The sequence below is a fragment of the Microcaecilia unicolor genome, unplaced genomic scaffold, assembly GCF_901765095.1.
Source record: "Microcaecilia unicolor unplaced genomic scaffold, aMicUni1.1, whole genome shotgun sequence".
Lineage (NCBI taxonomy): Eukaryota > Metazoa > Chordata > Amphibia > Gymnophiona > Siphonopidae > Microcaecilia > Microcaecilia unicolor.
In genome coordinates this window covers 196,284-219,957 of record NW_021963050.1, presented here as the reverse complement: position 1 = coordinate 219,957, position 23,674 = coordinate 196,284, and the positions used below count along the sequence as shown (strand labels likewise).

The 23,674-nt window shown below is 39.4% G+C and overlaps 1 protein-coding gene across 1 annotated transcript in view; it reads right to left on the bottom strand.

The window, feature by feature from the left end:
* The window catches only part of LOC115458840 (sodium-driven chloride bicarbonate exchanger-like), a 241,773-nt gene that overhangs the window by 44,180 nt on the left and 173,919 nt on the right, over window positions 1-23,674 (bottom strand). The window contains exon 8 of the mRNA XM_030188666.1: window positions 2,146-2,303. Coding sequence (XP_030044526.1) covers window positions 2,146-2,303 — 158 coding nt within the window. The remainder of the gene's footprint in view (window positions 1-2,145; window positions 2,304-23,674) is intronic.

Sequence of the window (23,674 nt, the reverse complement as noted above, 5' to 3'; positions counted from 1 at the left end):
ACTTCTACAGTCTATGTCCCAGAAACACCAAAGAAAGATTTGTGATAAAGTATATAATATCACGTTCATTGTTGATTTAATCATGAATTGATAATGAGTGTGACTGTTGGGCAGACTGGATGGACTGTTCATGTCTTTATCTGCCATCATAACTGTTACTATGTTACTATAATGTCTCCATTAGCATACAGAATTTGCAAAAACTAACATGGGAGAACTTACTACCCCCTATTTAGGAAGTAAGTGCTTCTTCGCTAAGTCCATGATATCTAGTTAGCGTGTGCTAATCGTAAAGGTGCTGGCTGGATAACACTTCCATGCCTATTCTCTTCTCCCAAAAAAATTACAAAAAATTAACGCTGGGGTTTACTAAGCCGCTAGTGCAGCTGGCTGTGCGCTAGTACCGACGCAACTCATTCACTTTGAATGAGCTGTATCGGCAATGTCACGCGGAAGTCGCTAGTGTGGCTTAGTAAACAGACCCCTAAATACTGCAAATTACTGCAAAATGCTTTAACGTGTTCTGCCTTAAGCCTTTTTTGGCACACTAACCGCAAGTTAAAGCTTAACGCCCTTTAGTAAAAGGGTCCTTAAATGATAAATAAGCTCCCCAAGTTCACTCCAGAAACTAGGAAATTAGTCCCCCCAAGTTAAATATCCTTGATCTGCTTTTGAGAATCAGCATTTTAGATTTGCTTAAAAAAACAAACAAACAAACAAAGGATATTTGAACCAGATTAAGGGGCCCTCTTATCAAACGTCAGTAAAAAGTGGCCTTTGGCATGTCCTTATACGGGTCAATCCTATGCGCTAAGTCCATTTTTCTGCAGATGTAAAATAGATGTAAAATAGATAATTTTTTCCATTTTCAGTATTAATGGCCATGTGCTAATTTTCCCATTAGCATGTGAACCCCATCTATTTTGTAGGCGGTAATGGCTCACGCATTAACCACATGCTAATCGGTTAACGCATGGCAATGTAGCTGCACTAACCAACTAGTGCAGAACATGCCCGATCTCTGCCCCCTGACCCACCCCTGCGCTAAAAAATTAAATGTTATTTTTTAGTGCAGGGGTAGCATACAACAATTCCAGAATTACTATGGGACACCTTAGCGTGTCCCAAGTAAGGCATTTTTAGCTGCAGTAAACACACATTCGTGCTTACTACAGGATAGTAAAAGGACCCTTAATACTATTGTGAACAGTGCTAGGGAACTATTCAAAGTAGTTAGGGAACTTATGAGATTTCTAAATTGTATTTCCCCTAATGTCTTCCTTTATTAGACTGCAAGAATTTTTGCAATAGATATTAGGTTTGAACTGGAAAAAAATTGCCAGTAAACCTGTCCCTAGTAGATGCAATGTTTTCAGTAATATAGTTGAAAAGGAAATGGATAGTGCTTTTCTTTTCCTTTGAACTATGACAATTTGACCCCTATTGCTATTAACAGTCAAAGATAGCTCTAAGAAAGGTGAATCAGAGGCAGTGACGTAGCTGTGGGGGGGGGGGGGGGGGGGCACGGGGGCCTGGGCCTTCCCAAATGGATCCAGGGCCCCTGGTTCATTGATTATGTTCCCCTCTAGATGACTCCTTTCTTTAACATTGGACAAGAATCAGTGTATGCTACTGGATATTCTACTGTCTCTGGGATTAAAGATGATGATGATGAATTGGAAGACAGTGGTCTCCTTATATCACCACTACTGGTATAATCTTGTATGTGTTACATTCAAGTCTGAGTCCTTCATCACCAGACAGAATAACATGGTTCCTGTTGGTGTGAGACCCATTGAAGAGAGCAGCAGCAACATAATATCTCTGGCAGCATTCAGTTCCTCTTTGTCCTGCAACAGGAGTGGATAGTGGGGTGGGTATTTATGTCATGACAATTATGTATGTTTGCACTGACTCTGCTGCTCTGCTTGCTATTGCATTTTCTTTTCTTTCACTCTATTGTGTTAAGAGTCTGAACCGTTGATATCCCTAGTTTTGGTTATTCTTTGTTTATTGATGTTTTATTCAATTAAAGGCACAATAAAAACTATTGTAATTAAAAGTCTTCTATGTCCATGAAATACATTGCAAATATTGAATCAGTGCATGCATCGCACATATTGAATCAATGCTATCAACACTCACCTGGATGGAATTGGAACTTCAGTTAATCCTGTAAGTAGTACTGCAGGAGACAATCTGACAAATGCAGCTACAGCTCGGTCTAAGAATTCCAGCTCCCCCACTAAAATGTTTGAAGCTTCAGCTCCTGGGGGAATTTTTTTCATGAAATGTAGGTCAACCTGATATAAAAGAAAAAAATCAGTATATATATTTAAAAGGCTTGTACATGGTGTTTATTTTTATTTATTTATTTATTTATTACATTTGTACCCCGCGCTTTCCCACACAGGGCAGGCTCAATGCGGCTTATACAGTAACAATATAAAGAATTACAAAGTCGTAAGAAGAATATATAGTTTGTGGTAAACACAAAATTAATGGGGTTAATGGATAAGTAAATTGAACATAGGAGGAATTGGGTTCAGAAGGAAATGAGCGTTGGGAGGTAGGCGTAGAAAGATGGAGAGGAATGGATATGGATATGGGGTAGCAAAAAGGATAATGGGAAACATGTTCAATATATAACTATTGTCAATAAGAATTGTGTGGGCAAGATTTGGTTAGGTTGAATCATTAGGGTAGGCTATCTTGAAGAGATGGGTCTTCAGTGCTTTTCTGAAGGGCAAAAGGCCATTAATGGTACAGATAGGTCTTGGTAGAGCATTCCAAAGCTGGCTACCCAAAAAGGAAAAATTGGATGCGTAGAAGGATTTGTACTTAATACCTTTGTAGTTGGGGAGGTGTAGATTAAGGTAAGTACAGGAAGACGCCAAACTTTTCCTGGTTGGGAGGTCAATAAGGTGATTCATGTAGGTGGGGGCTTCTCCATGTAATATCCTGTAAACCATTGTGTGGACTTTAAAGTTAATTTTTTCTCTGATGGGGAGCCAGTGAAGTTTCTCTCGAAGAGGTGTTGCGCTGTCGAATCTTGACTTACCAAAAATAAGTCTGGCTGCCGTGTTTTGGGAAGTCTGGAGCTTTTTCAATATTAGGGACTTACAACCTAAAAAAACACTATTGCAGTAATCTACGTGGATTGTACTAGGTCCCAGATATGATTTCACTCTTTTCAAAATCCACATTATATTAAACATCTTCTTGTTGATGACTTTAGCATGGTTTTCAAATGATAAATGACTATTAATCGTTACTCCAAGGATTTTCAAGTTGTCTGATATTGAAAGTTTAACCTCTGGGGTGCTAAGAGTAATTGGGATGAGTGGAGAATGTTGAGAAGATAGGACTAAACACTGTGTTTTCTCTTTAATTTCATCCTGAAAGCATCAGCCCAAGAGGTTAAAGTGCTCATACCTGTGTTAATTTTATCAGAGATTTCAGATAGGTCAGTTTTAAAAGGGATGAATATAGTGACGTCATCAGCGTAAATGAAGGGATTGAGGTCATATCTGGCTAGTGCTCTGGCCAGATGAATCATCATTAGGTTAAAAAGTATTGGAGAAAGCGGAGATCCCTGTGGCAATTTCTCATTCAAATGAACCACATAATGCAATCGCACCTTTAGGTGTCTTGATCACAGTTCTACAATAGTCCATCAACACATCAGTCCAACAGGCACCTTCAAGTCTCTAGTGATCTTACAAGACCACACCCGGGTAAACTGTCCTTATATGTGCTGTTCAAACCCGGCGTCTCTGTAAGGGCTGCGGTGAGGTTCCAACCACTTTGAGCTAGTCATCACGCTGTTTCCATGATCGCATAGAATGCAATACGGTTACGGTTGGGCCCGGCCAAATGTCAGAGTTTGCCGGGTTTGAGATGGCCAGCTTCAGTTTTCGTCCATAATGGAAAATAATGCCGGTGATCTCAAACCCGGCGAAATGCAAGCCATTTGGCCGTGGGAGGAGCCAGCATTTGTAGTGCACTGGCCCCCCTCACATGCCAGGACACCAACCGGGAACCCTAGGGGGCACTTCTAAAAATTAAAAAAAATAAATAAAAATAGCTCCCAGGTGCATAGCTCCCTTCCCTTGGTTGATTAGCCCCCCCCAAAATCCCCCCTAAAACCCACTCCCCACAACTCTACACCATTACCATAGCCCTAAGGGGTGAAGGGGGGCACCTACATGTGGGTTCAGTGGGTTTTCGGTGGGTTTTGGAGAGCTCCCATTTACCACCACAAGTGGAACAGGTAGGGGGGATGTGCCTGGGTCCATCTGTTTGATGTGCACTGCACACACTAAAAACTGCTCCGGGGACTTGCATACTGCTATCAGGGAGCTGGGTATGACATTTGAGGCTGGCATAGAGGCTGAGAAAAAAGTTTTGTTTTTGTTTTTTGGGTGGGAGGGGGTTGGTGACTACTGGGGGAGTAAGGGGAGGTCATTCCTGATTCCCTCCGGTGGTCATTTGGTCAGTTGGGGCTCCTTTTTGAAGCTTGGTCGTGAAAAAAAGGGACCAAGTAAAGCCGGCAAAATGCTCGTCAAGCGTGGCTTGTTTTTTTCCATTATCGGGCAAAGCCGGCCATCTCGTGAGCACGCCCCCATCCTGCCTTCACTACCCTACTGACACGCCCCCTTGATGTTTCGCTGGCTCCGCGACGGAAAGCAGTTTAACCCGGCCAAAATCAGCTTTCAATTATACCGATTTGGCCGGGTTCAGGAGCTCGCCGGCCATCTCCCGATTTGTGTCAGAAGATGGCCGGCGATCACTTTCGAAAATGAGCTGGTTGGTCTTAATTTTGGCCCTAAACATTTTTGTTCCCTTACTGCATAAAAATGGTTCTGCTCATGCCCAGCCCAGAACATGCTCCAAAACGCCCCCTTGAAATTTGGAACAAAACATCTAAAATTGGGGTGTTGAAAATCACAGCTTGGATGTTTTTGAAAGAAAAACATCCTTTTGCCAACTTATTATGTTTTTTGGACCTCTTTTTGTTTTGAAAATCAGCCTCTTCACTTCTATAATATTAGCCAACAGTGCTGTAATCCAGTTGGAACAGCTTCAATATATTTATCAGCTGCTCCTCCTGGTAAAATCATAATTTGCAGAGTCTTAGCTTTCAATTTCTTGGTATTTCATTCTTTTTCAAAGGCAGAATTTTCTTTACAGCAAACATAATGTTCACTTCTTTTCTGCCAGCGTGGTTTAAACAGTGAAGTGGAAGAGTCAGTTAAATGAGTTCATATTAATAGGTTTGTGAGCTCTGCTTTTTATAAAATGAAGGTGGTTTGAAGGTTAAGGATGAATTTGCCTGGGCATGACTTCCACACAATATTTCAGGCTTTACAGCAGTCTTGTTAGGGTTATTATAATGTTATTTATTAAGGTTTGTCTGCTTCTACATTGAAGCCATTGCAAATGGTGCAAAATGCAGCAGTTTGTTTGCTGTTGTGACAATGCTAGTATTCCCACATAACCCCAGTGCCACTTCAACTTCATTGGCTTCCTATGTAGATTAATTTTAAATTTAAGGTATTACATTTGGGGCCCTGTTTACTAAGCCGTGCTATAGGCACGCTAGCATTTTTAGCACGCACAAAATGCTAGAGACACCCATAGGAATACATGGGTGTCTCTCGTATTTACCATGTGCAAATTTTAGCGTGCACTAAAATCACTAGTGCACCTTAGTAAACAGGACCCTTGATGTTCAAAATACCTCATAATTTATTTGCAGCTCTTTTGACTTCTTTGGTCCATGTTTATATTTCTATCAGACCGATGCACCAATACTCTTTGACTTTGTGATACTCTCTTTGACTTTGCGTAAGAAGCAATTTATTTAGGCTCACAAATTCTTTTAGCCCCTTCCTTGTGGAACACCTTGTTCCCTGCCCTTCATGCTATGACTGATCTTGGTATTTTTAGAAAACGTTTGTTTCATTTATAATTTGTATGTATCCTATCACTTATTTACTGTACCTCATCATGACCCAGTGGTGATTTGGTGGATTATAAATATGTTAAATATATAAATAAAAAATAAATTATATGAGGAAATCAAGCCTATATGAGGAAACTAGAAAGAGCATAAGCATTGGTAAGTGGGATGTGAAGTAATATGACAGGCCAAGAGGGAATTTTAAAAGTAGCTATGGCAAAGACTTATAATAAAAAGTTTTTCTAACATATTCAGAGCAATAAAGAGTCAATTGAACAACTGGACAGCTAAGGAGTAAAAGGAGCATTCACTTCTGTTTAATAAAAGTTTGACAAGAAATGAACACTGAGTTTTTTTCTACATTAACTTACTTTTGAATAATTTGGAGATATTTAAGTAGCACAATCTTGCCCTCTGTCCACAATTATTGATTGGTTACAGTAATACTACTGGATTTTCCTGAGATCCAGGGAAGCCTGACTCAAATCCCCCTGTGGTTCCTTTTGAATGTGGGCAAGTTGCTTAACCCTCAATTGCCTCAAGTAGAAACTTAGAGGGTCTTTTTCAAAGGTGCTACAGTTTTTAGCATGCACTAATGATTAGCATACGCTAAATGCTAGAGACGCCAATAGGAATATATAGGCATCTCTAGCATTTAGTGCATGCTTATTTTTAGTGTGCGCTAAAAACTCTAGTGTGCCTTTGTAAAAGGTCCCTTTAACTTCTAAATGTTGGCCACCATCACTCAAATTATGGCTGGATATTCAATGCCGGGCTATGTCTGGGTAATGGCATTAAATGCCCGGGTATGTGCGGCCAGCCTGCACTTAGCCAGATAAATTAAACCAGACAGACAGGACTCTTATTTAACTGGTACAATTTGGCTAGTTAACCAGTTAAGGGCTGATTATTGGCACTTCTCTGGTTCATGCTGACTCTGCCCCTGGACTGCCCACACAATAGCTGGTTTCAGCTCTAGCACCTAGAGGAGATATTCAGCTTCACAATCCGGGTAAATGCCACTGAATATTCCCTCGTGGCAAGCTCAGCACCAACTATTGGATTGGATTTATTGACTTGATATACTGCTTTGTACCAAAGTATTAAAGCGATGTACAATAAAGTATCAAGACAATCACAAGTTTACAATAAAAATATATATAAAACACAAAAACCAAAAATCCAAACATGCAGTATTCTTTGAAAACTTAAATCACAGTCAATCCACTAACCTAATGAAAATAGATTTCAAAATGGAGCTACAATTGTTCTGGGAACAGAACAGTAACTATTCTACTTAAATGTAACATGCTTTAATCTGCAATTGGACAAGGTGTGAGTAAAAACCCTCTCCTTTATGATACAATTCAGGAATGCCTATTCAAATATTGCAGTTGCTACTGTGCACTAGTGGTAAGACAATATTAATAGGCTGACACAGTCTGGCAGTGATGAGCCTTAGCTAACTATGCATTTCTGAAACAGGGTAGGTTTGCTGCTTATTTTGCACATCCACAATGTGAAACTAAAACTAAAGATTTCCGTATGGATTGCCTCATAAGTAAAATATTTTTGTAAGTCTGACAAGTTTAAATTCATGTTATCCTAATTAATTATTTCATCTGTACACGTTAGTTATGCTTATTTGTTTATTTTATAGTTGATCTCGCTGAGCCTGTGGCAGTGTTGATTCTAGAAATGGAATGAATGTTTATATAACAGTTCTGACATTCAGGTTGATTGCTATCAGCAGTACATTATTCTCACATTTTGTAGGTTGCAAATATTGCTGCAAACAACAGTAAATATATCTGGAATGATAAGACATGTGGTCTCTTTCTATATATATTTGTTTTCAACTGCATAAAAATTATACAATTTACACTGAAATGACTCATGTGGTACTCACAGCCTCACCAACTGCCTGCAGTGCATCATGTCTAAAAACCACAAACTTAGAGGGAAATGAACTCCCTGCCTTTTATACTGGAACTGCTTCTTCATTTTGGCAATGCTTTAAAAGCTCCACAGCATTTAGGATGTAGATCCACACCAAAGTCCATCTGAGATTTTATGGGACACATCTATTTCCTATAGGAATCAAATACTACTGTTTTCCTCTATTTCTTGTAGAAACAAAAACAAAAAAAAACCAACAACAACTCAGAAAGTCATGTGCAAACACTCATAATGTACTCTGTCTAAATAAAATTATTGACCTTGAAGTCACCATTGTAGAAGACTTGTATAAGGTTGATTATTGGAATCATGGCTCAGTGATAAGCAGGGGTGAAAGAAAACTATATTGGGATGCTTTTTTCGACATGATGCCTGTAGGTATCATGTCCTCTCTTAAAGGGCATTAGATATTGTTAGATATGTGGCACATTTGTACCTTGAAACTTGTTAGTTGTATGTGTTAAGGAAAAAAGTAGCATGGTTGCCCTTGAGGAGGACAATTTTCAGCCAGTTAAATATTTATTTACTTGTGTTAATGGCTATGAAAATAGTTAACAGAATGAGAAGCTCAAAGACAAGGGATCCAAAATATGCACTCTGCATTTTGGCAGACAGACATTCATTCAAGATGTTAGCTTACCTACACTCTACGTTTCTTATTATCATGATATTCATGATTAATATCTAGAATATTCTAAATTGATTTCTGGGTTCAATTACATTTTACTTTATACAGAAAATTTGGAATATGATTTAGAAAAGAGTCATCATCTAACAAACTGACACCTGATACTGTTTTTTTAGAAGATATTTTCCTTTCAGTTACACCCTGGACTGGAAATTCATGATTCTGTAGACACTGAAAGTCTAAACAGGTTCTTTATGTGTACAGACCCGATGTGGCCATATTTCGCCAATAAGGCTGCATCAGGGGTAGTGGCAAAAAGCAGCTAACAAAGAAAAAATATATATATATTTAAAATAATAAAACAGCATTTACATAAAAAGACAATTTTAAGATATAAAAAAAGCATATATAAAAGAGCTCATCAATATCAATCTTTAATTAATAAATTCTTAAACACCACATATAAATCAAAAACAGAAGAAAGAAGGCTAAAACATTGGGCTCATTGAGCAAATAATAAAATTCATACTAAACATACCTAACCAGGGACAAAGAAAGGCTTAGCCCAGATAGCAGGAGGAAGGTCTGAAGACCTACCGGGTGGAGTTAAAATTTAACCAGATAACACTGATAGTCAAAATTATCTGCTTATCACTATCTGTCTGTTGTCCTAACTTAAATGAATAATTTATGTGCTTTAAGTTTAGGATCACATATTTGGCTGTCCAACCTAAAATAGATAAACTGAGTGAAAAGCTACTTAATGCTCAGTTTTCACTCTTGCGTGGGGGCAGGACCAGTTGAGGGAACACCAGTGGACAATCACTTCTGCTGGTGGGACTTGGGGAATTCCTCAAGCCATAGCCAAAATACCAGAAACGTTTGCTACTTTATGGGGTCCTTTTACAAAGGCACACTGAAAAATGGCTTGCGGTAGTGTAGGCACAGGTTTTTGGGCGCGCCAATCCATTTTTTCAGTGCGCCTGTGAAAAAGGTATGTGCATCCATTTTGGGTCTGAGACCTTACCACCAGCCATAGACCTAGCAGTAAAGAATTTGGCCAGTAATGACCTACGTGTGTCAGATGCCACTTGGTGCGCATACGCTAAGTGCGCCAGAAAATAAAAAATATTTTTCAGACACGCGTAGCAGACACACACCAAAATTGAAATTACCGTAATGGCCATGAGGTAACCGGGTGGTAACTCCAATTTGGTGCACATTGGGCACGCTTGGGCACCTACGTGGCTTAGTAAAAAGCCTTCAAGGCCTCCTCCTCCATGGCTGCAGTTGAGCTGGTGAGTAGGAAAGGGAACTTAAGGGTGTCCGGGACAGTGGAGATGCATCTGTTTGGGAGGATAGGCAGGGTAGGAGGCACTTTTTTTTTTTGGGGGGGGGGGGAGTTTGAGGTGTGGCAGGAGGGAGATTAGATGCAGCCCAATGACATGATCATCAGTTAATCTGGAGGATCAGATAACCGAAGGTTAGTTAACCAAGACTCTACTGTATTCTCGTCTTTCAATACTTTTGTATATTGTAAACCACCCAGAAAGCCTACTGATTGGGTGGTATATCAAAACTGAAACAAACTTGGAATATTGAGCCATGCCTGGACACCAGCCTTTAATATCTGGGTCTGTGGCAGCATTTAGAAGTTATATGGCTATGGCTGATATTCAGTGCTGTATACACATATCTAACCGACCAAATATAGGACTGCAAGTTAGCTATGCAGATACCAGAAATGAATATCACCGGTGCCCATATAATTTCAAGGACCACCTCAACTTCACCCAAGAACAGCCCAGTACTACCCAGACAGTGGTAGTCAGAGCTCTCTTAAAGCATGCTGAATATATGTACCCAATTGTTTTCACCAAAGGAATGGCAAACCTACAGGAATCCCACAGAGCAAGCAAACAGAAGACCAAAAAGCGGGAGACTGAAGAAAGCTCAGCAAATAATGTGACTTAAAAATGTAGAAAAGTGTTTTAACTTGTATAACATATAAATGTATAACATAGTCCTTTGTTATTACTATATAAAAGACTCTTCTGTTGTTGCTGTTGCATGAGAGACTCGACACAACATTGTGTTTTGGCTTAGTGTGCCTGCCTCAGGAGTCTTTCTATGTGAAACGGTTTTTCACACTGCCGAGAAGTGTCCTTTTCTCCGTGATCTTTCCAAAGTTTACGTGGTAATTGTGGATTGGCTTGAAATTGAAGTTCAAAGATGACCTCATAACTTGTTTCTTTGGAAATTAGGGAACATCACCTGCATAACCTTGGATGGGCATCTTAATACCTGTAGAGGAGAGTGAAGCTGCTGACGTGTTCTACGTCCCAAGGAGGAGGAATGGCGGAGGAGCATGAGAGTCCATTTGGTTGATCCAGGATAAGAGTGAAGATAGGACCAAATCCTGGGCACTTCAGCCTAACCATGCTCATGAGGAGTAATACATAACTTAGAGTGTGGAATGAAAAGTCTCTATGGGAGGGAGAGGGGCTATTTATATCAAAGCTCTATGGGGTTGACTTTCAAAACATGGAAAGTAAATGCACAGAGGAGAGGTGATAAGTGTTGATTAGAGATCTCTAACTATTTAAAAGCACTTGAAAAGAGCAAAGAGACTGAGGAGGGGTCTACACCTATCCCGTTAAAGAGCTGTGCATAAGAAAAATCCCAGAGAGTGAGAGAGGTAACTGATGAACTATGAGGAAGGCTGAAGTCTTCTGTCATCATTTAACCATTTCCATGTGGACTGGATGTCTAGTTATTTTTATTGGCCATACTTTGTAAATTTTTGTTTGCCTGCGGAGAGCCCATTAAATGTGTACTTTTCTTTAAACAGCACATTGGGGTTTTTTCCAGTGTGTGTAGCTTTCTCCTGCCCAGAGACAGTTGAAAGGGTTCTTAGCCACTGACCAGGTACTCTTTATCTCTGTTCTGTGTGCTTGGGATTGGAGTGGTAGAGGTGAGTGTGATATTTTTTAGCCACAAACACTTAAAAATAATTGCTTGTGTTGTTTCAAGGGCCATTTTCAGAGCCAATATTGGAGGACTGGCTACATACACACAATAGGTATAGGTATTATGCACCCACTATAGGGTTAATTCTATAAGGAGGGTGCCAAAATGTAGGCACCAAGAACATGCATAGATAACTTGAATACCAGTATTTACACATAAAAATGCCAATAATCCAGCTACATATTAGACTGTAAAATGGCACATAAATGCGATGGTGAGCAGTTTGCACATGGCTGTTCATATGAGCAAAGTTTGAGTGAAGCACAGGGATAGATTCTAACCTATAAGCATAGATTAGAGAATCCTACAATCTACATACATTTCTTAATGATCTAGGCAAGATCATTTATACCAGCTCTGTGGCTGATGTAAGTGATCATGCCTAGAATATGGGCATGCCTAGGGCATGTTAAGATGGTATTCTATAAAGAAAAGTAGGCACCAGTCCCAGAAGATCAAAAAAAGTAGATCTTTTCCTTACAGCTGATTTCCAGAGACAAGCAATGACTTACCCATGTCTATCTAGCTAGTAATTTTATGGAGGTTTCCTGTAGGAACTTGTCTATACATCTTTTGAATACCAGAATGTAAGTCACGTCTTCTAACAACAGATTTCACAACATAAGCATGAGTGCATGAAAAATGCTCTCTATGATTTTTTTCTTCAATCTGATGGTTGTTAGTTTCAAGAAATATCTTCTTGTTTTAGAGTTGTTTGAAAGGTTAAACAACCATCCCTATCTTAATGGTTCCAACAATAAAATAATATGGGGGCATTCTATACCTTGGTGCCAATATAAAGGCGCCACAATGGTGCACACCTAGCGCCAATTAGAGCACAAATTCAGAGGGCACCAAAGTCATTAAAAATATTAGTGCAAAGCTGTGTTGGTGTGCCAAAATTTATGCATGCCAAATTTGCCAGGTCAATGGATGCCATAGGTTGGCACTCCTAAGTGTACCATGCAATGCATGTATCTGATAGTATTCAAAAAGTTGAGTGCATTGCTTGGTGATAAACCCATGGCCTGTCCATGCTCCACCTATGTTTTTGCCTCCCTCGTCATTATGCACTAAGCCACTGTAGCAACAAAACAGAAGCACAACACTCTGCAGACTCAACACAAGCAACAATACAAAGTAGAGATAGGCCAGAGAGGGAGCAGACTCGGGATACTCCACAAACAAATTTATTGATCACTGACCTGACTTGACCACATTTCGGCACTTATGCCTTCACCTGGGGTCAAGAAATGCTCCTACTTCATAAAAGAACAAGTAGGGCAAATGAGCATGCATCCAGTTCAATCATCAAAGAAATGTAGGCACCTGTTTTCCTTTATAGAAAAGGCTACTACAAGGTGCCCTATTATAGAATTGCCCCAAATGGTTTCCTCCCTTGGCCTAACAAAACCTCTGGGGATGCTTCTTTTTAATATACACCTAGAAGTATGTGCCTTATAGAAGCCCATACATCCTTTTGGCTGGGCAATGAAAAGCAAGTTTCAAATATACACATTTACCTGGTAAATTTCCACTTAGCTGGGTATATGTTTTGAAACTTGCCATCTAGAAGACTAATTCTCACAGCCCGCGGTTAAAATCCATGGATATGTTGGGGAGTTTTCCTTTTGATAAACATCTGTGTGGCTAGAGAGTTGCACAGGGATAGAATTTTCACCCAACCCCACTGGAATCTAACCCATACCCACTTGTAACCACTAAGATATATTCCATCCCCACCATTAATCTCCTCCATACCCACCCATACCCGCAGGAGTCTACGCTATTACTTAATTGCTCACAGCCCTCTGTTTCTCCTGAGTCCCACAGCCTACCGCTGTTTTGTTTTGTGCTTTTTGGTGGTATTCACTAATCAATCAATGAGTACTTCAAGTCTCAGTCTGGCATTCCAGCTGTCTCTCTGGGCATTAAAAGTCTCATTCTGGTGCACCAATTGCCTCACTCAATACATTCCAACTCTCATTTTGGCATTGCCAGAGATTTTGATTATACTCCCACAGGAATCCGGCAGCAACTTCTTCCATCCCTGTGAGAATCCCTTGGGTTCCACGGGATTCCAGTGATCCCCATTCCCATGCAGCTCTCTAGTATCTATGTCACAGGTCATCTTTACCCCAACTGTGTTACAGGCTCTAAGTATGCAGGAGAAAGCATTTCTGGAGATTTCAAAATGAAGACCCATGTCTACATATGTCACTGGCCGTGTCCTAATTTGGCTCTGGGGTCATCGTTCTTCCTCCACGGGAGAGGGGTGTAATTTTCAAAGTTTTTTCTATGCAGATGAAAAACCCATTATCCTACTGGTGTGCCTTTAAAAAGTATCCCCTTGAATAACTGTATACAAAACGTATTTTAGCTAAACAAAATGCTATAGTTATATGACTTATGAAAATTACAAACACATGATTATAATATACTTTCCCATACATTTTTCATTTCTTCTAGTACGCTGCCCTCTCTAGTTCCCTTACCTTTGAAGAGCTTGACTAAGCTTGAAAGGCCGATACTAAAATCTGATATAAATTTAGGTTATAGAACCAGGGCATGGGTCATAGAAGTATGTACCACAAGGTGTGGGGGGGGGGGGGGGTCCAGGTTTGCATCCCTGTCTATTAGGACTAGTCAAACCTAAGTACACCACAGATGTAATACACTCAGCTTGGAGAGACAGCTGCTACAACTATGGAAACCTCCAGGCTGATGAAGTTCCCCTGATCCATCCAAGCATGCTGTCTTGGTGGGGGGTGGGGAGGGAAGCATAGCATACAGCAGTTGAGAATAAAGGGTCAAAATTATTCAAATAAAACTCAACGTACTTGGAAGTACTTTAACCTTGCCTTAAATTCAAGCACATATTTGTAAACTTCAATAATTGTTCATGCTTCTTTGAACTTAATTTTGTGTTCACTCTCTCCATCCTACATCACGGCTGTGCTCTCATGCCCCTCTGTCAATGTGCATTTGCCATGAGAACAAGCCCAATGCAATGATATGGCAAAGCATTTATATCCAAGGATAACTCATGACTGCATAATGAGCTTGAGTAACTGCTAAATCCAACTGAACAATTACAGCACAAATCTGTTCCTGTGTTAATTGGTCAGAAGGTCATACCATATTTTCACACAGAGTACTGCCAAAAAAGAACATGGCACCAGAAAACACAAAATCCCTAACTAATCAACAGGCATGAAAATATTCAAGAAGTGGTCAGGACTTTTAAAAACAAAAAAACATACTGGGTGATATAACGCTTACATAAGAAAATTAAGAAAATTTACTCAGGTTGAGAGTCTATGTCAGGGATGGGCAACCTCGGACCTCAAGGGCCACAATCCAAGATTTCTACAATTAATATGCATGAAATATATTTACATACTATGGAAGCAGTACATGAAAATCTATCTCATGCATATTTATTCTGGAAATCTTGAAAACATGACTGGATTGTGGCCTTTGAGAACTGAGATCGCCCACCTCTGGTCTAGGTAGTTTAAATGCATCCTTCAATTGTCCAAGTTTCCTATAAGAAAACCATGCCTGATAGGATCTTGTTAATGTATTTGTGCCTGTCCCTATATCTTTTGAACTGTTCATTCAATTTTACTGAAATTTGTAGCTTGGAGAAAAGACAACTGAGGGGACATATGATAGAGGTCTATAAAATAATGAATGGAGTGGAACGGGTAGACATGAATCGCTTGTTTACTCTTTCCAAAAATACTAGGACTAGGGGGCATGCGACGAAGATACAAAGTAGTAAATTTAAAACGAATCGGAGAAAATATTTCTTCACTCAACGTGTAATTAAACTCTGGAATTTATTGCCAGAGAATGTAGTAAAAGCAGTTAGCTTAGTGGGGTTCAAAAAGGTTTGGATGACTTCCTAAAGGAAAAGTCCATAGACCATTATTGAAATGGACTTGGGGAAAATTCACTGCTTATTTCTACGATAAGCAGCATAAAATGTAATGTACATTTTGGGGATCTTGCCAGGTTCTTGTGATCTGGATTGACCACTGTTAGAAACAGGATGCTGGGCTTGATGGACCTTCGGTCTGTCCCAGTATGGCATTACATATGTACTTACATCATGTTTTGCCTTCTCACTGTTAATTAGTTCTACAGGAGGTTATTTCATATCCCTGGCTTGTGTTAATCTCTTTCTAATATAAGTATTGATGAAAAATGTAATAAAGTCAAGTAAAAAAAAAAGAAAAAAGAAAGGGTCAGACCAATGTTCCATCTAGTCCAGTGTCCTGCTTCCAACAGTGGCTAATCCAGGTCACAAGTAACAGGTAGAATTCAAAACAGTAGCAAGATTCCATGCTACCAATCCCAGGGCAAGCAGTGGCTTCCCCCATGTCTATCTCAATAACACACTATGGACTTTTCCTCTAGGAACTTGTCCAAATCATTTTTAAACCCAGATACGCAAACCGCTGTTACTACATCCTCCAGCAACGAGTTTCAGAGCTTAATTATTCACCGTGTGAAACAGTATTTCCTCCTATTCATTTTAAAATTGTTACCATGTAACTTCATGAAGTGTCCCCTCATATTTCTACTTTTTGAAAGAGTAAACAACTGACTCAGGTCCACATGCTCTACTCCACTCAGGATTTTGTAGACCTGTATCATATCCCCCCTCAGCCATCTCTTTTCCAAGCTGAAAATCCCTAACCTCTTAAGCTTTTCCTCATTTGAAAGGAGTTCCATCACCTTAACCATTTTGGCCACCCTTCATTGAACCTTTTATGCAATGAGATTCTGTGCTAAAATAGAATACCTTCTGATACAATAATCCATCTTAACGATAGCCCATTTGATAGCTATGTCCTGTAAACTTCTATGCATATTCAGCCTGGGCAATTTTAGAAAGGATTATTTCTGTATCTAAAATGCTGTTTTAGGCAGAGATATCTTTTACAAAATGACATCCTTAATCCACAAAGCACACAACTGTATAGATCATAGGCATGCAGGTGACCTATACCTATTCCTTACCTAGCACCTTGCATCTAAATCATCTACCTTCAGCCTATTATCAACTGTATTTAAGATCATGTAATGACTACATCATAACAACACTCTGTAAGCCACATTGAGCCTGCAAAAAGGTGGGATAATGTGGGGTACAAATGCAATAAATAAATACATAAATAAATAAATATGCCTGAGTTGTGAAAGTATAATTTTCACCAGATATACAGTTGGTCTAAGCTTGCCAATTAGCTCAGATGTATAGAGTTGCAAAATTGTAAAATACAAAATTTTTTATAACAGGAAAATTACTTAATCAACTCTAGGCACAGTACAGTGGCCCCTGAAACCCACAGTAAGTACCCAATTCATGAACATTTGACTGAATTAGAAATGAAATGGGAAGCAACCAAATGTTTATTTGTGAAAACGATTTTGCTATCTGTGGGGTTTATTTTACCCATGTTGTTACTGGGGTCCCCAACAATTGGTCAAATAACAGTTCATCTAATGGACAACTGGTCTAAAATATACAATGGCTAATGGGTCAGTTGGACTAAAAGTCAACTGGTCTAATGGCTAAATTGGTTTAAACAAAAGAGGAGACAGGATACTGATACAAAAGTCTGTGTAATTTTGTAAGAACAAAATACAGAAAGGTACACAAACTTATATGAGTGAAGAAAGTTATATGAGAAAATTAAAAAGCATGAAAGTTTTCCATTGTTGTTCTAAAAGTGCAGATTGTGGGCAATGCCACGTATCAAATCCAGAATATTGTAGGAGGCCCGCTGTCCAAAAATGGACATAATATGATCTTCATGGCTTCTCAGTGGCGTACCAAAGGCAGGGTGGTGGGGGTGGTCTGCCCCAGGTGCACTCTGCTGGAGGGGTGCAGGGAGCAGCCATGCAGCTGTCAGCTCTGCTCCCTCTGCTGCTACTTCCTGCTCCAGGGCAGAAGGACCATGGAACCAGCGGAGCCGACAGCTGCGAGGCTGCTCCCAGCAGGTAAGAATGCACCCAGGGCGCTTGGGTGATACGCTGGGGGAGGGGGGGTGTCATGCTGCACCCAGGGGGACGAATGCCACTGCACCCGAGGGGGGGGGGGTGCGCAGCGGCGATCCGCCCCGGGAGGCAGCCGACCAAGGATCGCCACTGTGACTTCTTTCCTCATTTTTCTTAACCCTTTGTTGCTGACCTTGTATTATACATTCCATCTGACCTTCAACATCTTTCTACTGTTTCTGGAATTCAGCAATCAATTTATGACTCCAACATGTGCTCTTCCAACCAACACTTCCAGTTTTTGATGCCATGATTCCACTATGCTCTGTGTTCTTGGTATGCCCAGGTCAGCAGGTGGAAACAGAGATGATATGATTTTCTGGTCACGAAGAGTCATGTGAACCTGACCATGAACATACTTTTCATCAAGCCATTGGGTGAGGTTGGCTGCTTCATCAGGAAGGGCTCCCATCAATTCAAGCCATGCCAATTGAATTTCATTAGGAGGAAGAAATGCTAGGCTGCAATTTAGTGAACTTTTATACTGAATTCCTCATCCGTTGCGTATTGATTTGAGATTCCTAGGCCCTGTATCTTCCTATATATACTTTGTCCAAAATGGAAAAAAGCAAGCATTACAAATGGAGTGGGGAAATTCTTCTTCCGAGGCTTGTATGGCTGCCTGTTTGAAGTCAGAATTAACAATGGGAAGTTTCAGGGAGATATTTACAATAAGATCATAAGAATACCCATACTGGGTCAGACCAATGGTCCATGTAGCCCAGTATCCTGTTTCCAACAATGGCCAAAGCAGGTCACAAGTGCCTGGCAGAAACCCAAATAGTAGCAACAATACCAAATGACTTCCAGGGTTAATACCTTAAAGCATGTGGAGTATTCTCATTATTGACATTCAAGAATTGACAAATGTATGACTTCACATCTTTATCTTGATTATTTAATTTTTAGACCAATGATCCATCAGACAAATTAACCTTTAGACAAATTGTCTCTTTGGAAGAATTGAATTTTACACAAACAGTCATTAGACCAATTGTACCAAATTCATGTTACTGTGCCGTTGCCATGTTAGAATACAAGACATATGTATCTTGTCAAATGCTCGTAATTTTGATGACTCTTTAATTACAGTCTCCTTAGATGCAGAAAAAGCATTTGACAGAATTGAGTGGCAGTATCTGTTTTAAACCATGAGATGGTTTGGTATTGGTGACAGAGTTGTAAACATGGTTAATATTCTTTATGATAATCCACTGGCTACTAAAGTGGTCAATGGCAATGTATCTAAACCATTTCCCCTAAAAAGGGGAACCAAACAAGGTTGCCCTCTCTCACCACTTCTTTTTAACATTGCTTTAGAAACTTTGGCAATGGCAATTAGGCATAATTCTGAAATTTTGGGTGCACGTATTGGTATTGATGAATTTAAACTATCATTATATGCTGATGATATCCTTCTGTATACAACATTAAAATCCCTACCTACTCTTCTCATTTCTATAGAATCCTTTTCTTTACTGTCTGGTTATAAGATAAACTGGAATAAATCAGCAATTTTGTCCTTATCTCCTTCTGTTCAGAAGCATCATATTTCTTCCTTTCCTTTTAAATGGGAGACTAATAGGATAAAATATCTGGGAATTTGGTATGGTAAAACTGTAGATCACTCTTTACAATTAACTTCTGAAGCTCTACTATCTATAGTAGACTCTACTCTAGATAGATGGAATCCAGTATATCTTTCATGGTGGGGTAGGGCTGAGGCAATAAAATTGATTCTTACCCCAAAATTAAATTATGTCTTCAGCATGGTACCTTTTCCATTTCCTTCTTTGCTATATAAGAAAATAGAAAGTAACATTTCTAGATTTTTATGGCGGCATAAACCCCCTAAAATTGCTCTTCAAAAACTTAAATTGTATAAGTCTAATGGTGGTATCAACGTCCCAGATTTTAAATCTTATCATCTGGCATTCAGATTGTCACAGGCTATATATTGGTTTCATGAGGATAATCATCATAATCTCCCTAGATGGCTTGACTTTGAGAAGCATTTAAGTTCCCCTTTTCCTCTTCATCTTCTTCCTTCGATGGATGCATTTCCATATCCCACTGGTATGCATTTAATTAAAGCTACTGCGAAGCTCATCACCACTATGAGAAAAATATTTAAAATGTATGTTCCTTTTTATGATATTAGTATTTGGTTTAATTCATCCATTAAATTAAGTAATTCTACTTTAAACTGGCCACTGTGCCAGGAAAACAGAAAATGGTAATTATCTCAAATTACTGTATGTAATGATGTGACTTCTGCTGAATCTACTTGTCTACAATGTAATTTAACTACACTTGATGCTGATTCTTGGCTTTCCCTCTTTAATGTCTATCAAAATTTGTTGCAAACCATGGGTGGTCAGTCAGATGCTGCTAATCTTACTACCTTTTGTCGTACTATGCTAATGGGTAATAGGAAAGCGTTGAGAATATACAAATGTATACATGACTCTTTCACAAACCCCTGTCTTGAGTGCCAACATAGATGAGAGTTGGAATTGTTCTGTCATGATGAAATTGATTGGCTAACCTTTTGGTCTAAATCCAATAGACCCACTTTCTCTGCTGGTATAACACAATCATCATTTTTTGTTCTTCATAGAGCTTATTGGAATCCTTTCAAAGTGTCTAAACTAACCAGATCAACATCTCCTACAAAATGTTGGTCTTGTTCTGCTCCTGTTGGTCACCTGAAGCATCTACTCTTTGAATGTTCCCATGTGTCCATCTACTGGAAATTAATATGGAAAAGAATATGTTCAATACTTCCCTTCTCCTCGCCTGTTGGTTTGACATATGATGTGATAATACTTCGTTCTTCAACCCCTAAACTTACACTTGAGGATCAATAATGATGGCTCTAGCCACTCATCTTATAATATTTCATTGGAAAATAATTTGCATTTGAACTTTTATGAATGGTGGAATCATCTTTGTACTATTAGAAACTATAAAGAATCTGCAGCTTTTAAATTTTATCAATTGCCTACTTTTAAGAAGCATTGGGCTCCTTTTGATCATTATATCAAAACATCAGCATCTCCTAGAGATTAGATTTTTATTCATACTTAAATTGTCACATTTATCTATATGTAATGCATTTGGTTTTGTTGTTGTATGTTATATTGGTTTAAAATTTCTTGAAAACTCAATAAAAATGATTAAAAAAGACATATCTATAAGGAAAACTTCAGGTTACAAAATCTGAGCTTAATTTTTTCAGCATTTGGAACTTGGCAGCAGCATGAGAGACTACATGGTTTCCATGATCAAAATGCTTTCATGAAAGCAAGCAATAAATTCTTCCATTACTAGCATGTCTTTGATAAGCCATTACTAGATCTTTTGTCTGCTTATGGAAAGCCTTTCTAGAGAATTCATGTTATATTCTGCTACACTGCATTAAGAAATTCCAGACAGGATTTATGTAAATGGAGAACAAGTCAAGGCTTTGATTTTGGACCTTTCAGCAAAAAGACATGCAGAAAAAATAAATAGGAAAGAAAGACTGACAAAAAAAGGAGATAAGCAGAATAAAAGTTGAAGGTCAAGTCCGATTTTGGACGTTTTGCTAGAAACGTCCAAAAATTGAATGGTGAACGTAGCCATTTTCGAACCTGGAAAACATCTACCTTTTTGGTTCAAAAATTGCCTTTTTCGTAGATATTTTGTGCTCAGTGTATTTTTCCTTTTAGAATATTTTGGAAAATTAAACATCCATCATCCAAGAGAAAAGCACCCAAAAACCAGCCATTGAGATGTCTAGAGGCCATCATTCTTAGTAGTCTGGCCACATAGACATCTCAGCGGAGCAGTGGGGCAGTCTATTGGGCATTGCAGTGGACTTCACATAAAAGGTTTCAGGTACACATCTCACCATAAACCTCTTACAGTATATGGTGAGCCCTCCAGGAGTTGAAAAATACTGTATCTCACTGTACAGCGCTACAATAGGTCTCAAGCTTACAGGTGTCATCTATATGTGGGTACAGTAGGTATTTAGTGTTATTTTTGGAGGGCTCACACATTCTAACACAAGTGTACCAGTTAGAGTGGGATATGGAACTGGGTCCCCTTCTACCGTCTACTGCACTGGCCACTAGGCTACTCTTGGAACCTGCTTGCTGCTCTAATAGGACTGGCCATCAAATCTGAAGCTGTCACAGAGTCTGGTATATACTGGCACTGTCACATCTTAGGGGGACAGAGGGGATCAGTGACCACTGAGGGAGTAAGGAGGTATTATGCCTGGATCCTAAAGAGCTTAGACGAGATTGGGTGGCAAAGCCGGTGGCGGGAGACGGAGATGGTGCTGGGCAGACTTATACGGTCTGTGCCAGAGACGGTGGTGGGAGGCGGGACTGGTGGTTTGGAGGCGGGGATAGTGCTGGGCAGACTTATATGGTCTGTGCCAGAACTGGTGGTGGGAGGCGGGGCTGGTGGTTGGGAGGCGGGGATAGTGCTGGGCAGACTTATACGGTCTGTGCCCTGAAAAGGACAGGTACAAATCAAGGTAAGGTATACACAAAAAGTAGCACATGTGAGTTTATCTTGTTGGGCAGACTGGATGGACCGTGCAGGTCTTTTTCTGCTGTCATCTACTATGTTACTATATAATCCCTCCAGTGGTTATTTGATCATTTAGGGCACCTTTTGGTCACTTAGTTGTGTTAGAAACAAGTCTAGCCAAAAAGTCTTAACTTTGGCCCTAGTTGTTTTCATTTTGTTTCCATATTGCATAAAAACATCTATCTTTTGGTGCCGCCCATGTGCCACCCAAAAATGCTTCCAACACACCCCCTTTAAATTTGGATAAACTGTGTAACAAAACATCTAAAATCTGAATATTTAAATTGTAGCTTGGACTCACTTGAGTGAAAAACTTCCTTCTGCCACCTTATGATGGATTTGAAAATGAGCCCCTAACACAAAACTTAACTGTTAAATATTCAACTGTTGTGGTCAGTGTTATTTTTAAACCCCAGCTGTGGTGGTCAAAAAAATCTAGATATTAGGCACCACTATCCAGTAATGGCCAGTGCTGAATATCCAGATAAGGTGGTCTGTATCAGAACTTATCTGACTAGTGGCACTCTTCAGACTGCTATCCATATAATTTATCTAGATGTTAGGATAGCCTTCTAACTGTCCTGTTATCCAGAAAATGAATATGCCACTATCAGGATATGTTCCAGGACTGGCTTAGCTCTGCCCACATTTTGCCTCATTGGTGCCTCATTTCAGGCACCACAAAGAGTATGCCTAAGCCCTTATAGAATATTAGTGCAAATCCACATTGGGGTGGCAAAAGTTAGGTGCACCAACTTACAGCAGGTGAATGACTGGCATAAGTGGGTGTGCCTAAATGTGCCATGCAATGCACACAACGAATCATATCCTATGACGCATAGCCCATGATCTGCCCACATGTACTCCCCCTTACAAATAGATGCTACGCAGTTTAGGCACACTGTTTAAGAATAGCGCCTAGCATTTACATGCATAAGTGCTAATTATTGGCACCAATCATATAGCACTACTATTCTATAAACTAGGCATGTTATTGGCACCTATATTTAGATAATAGCAGCATCAGTAGAAGTAAAAGGAGTAAGGAGCCACTAGAAGAACCATGTGTCCAAACTTGTTAAGAAAAGACTTGATTTTATTGAAGAAAGATACAACTTGGCCAAGTTGCAGCTAAAGCCTGCATCAGGGGTCTAAAAACATGTATAACACAACAAAATATTACATTTACAAATATATAAAAATGGTAACATAAGTCATAAAATTTTAAAAATTAAATATAAAAATACATAGCGGTTTACCATCAAAATCTCAAATTCATGAAGCACAATTATCTTACACTTATAATTGGGAACTCCTAGGATTAGAGCAAAAAAATATATAATCAAGAATAAAATATATGCAAAAGATGATATCAAATGCAACAGCCATATCCCTACTTATCCTAAATAATACACACTAATAAATCAAAACAC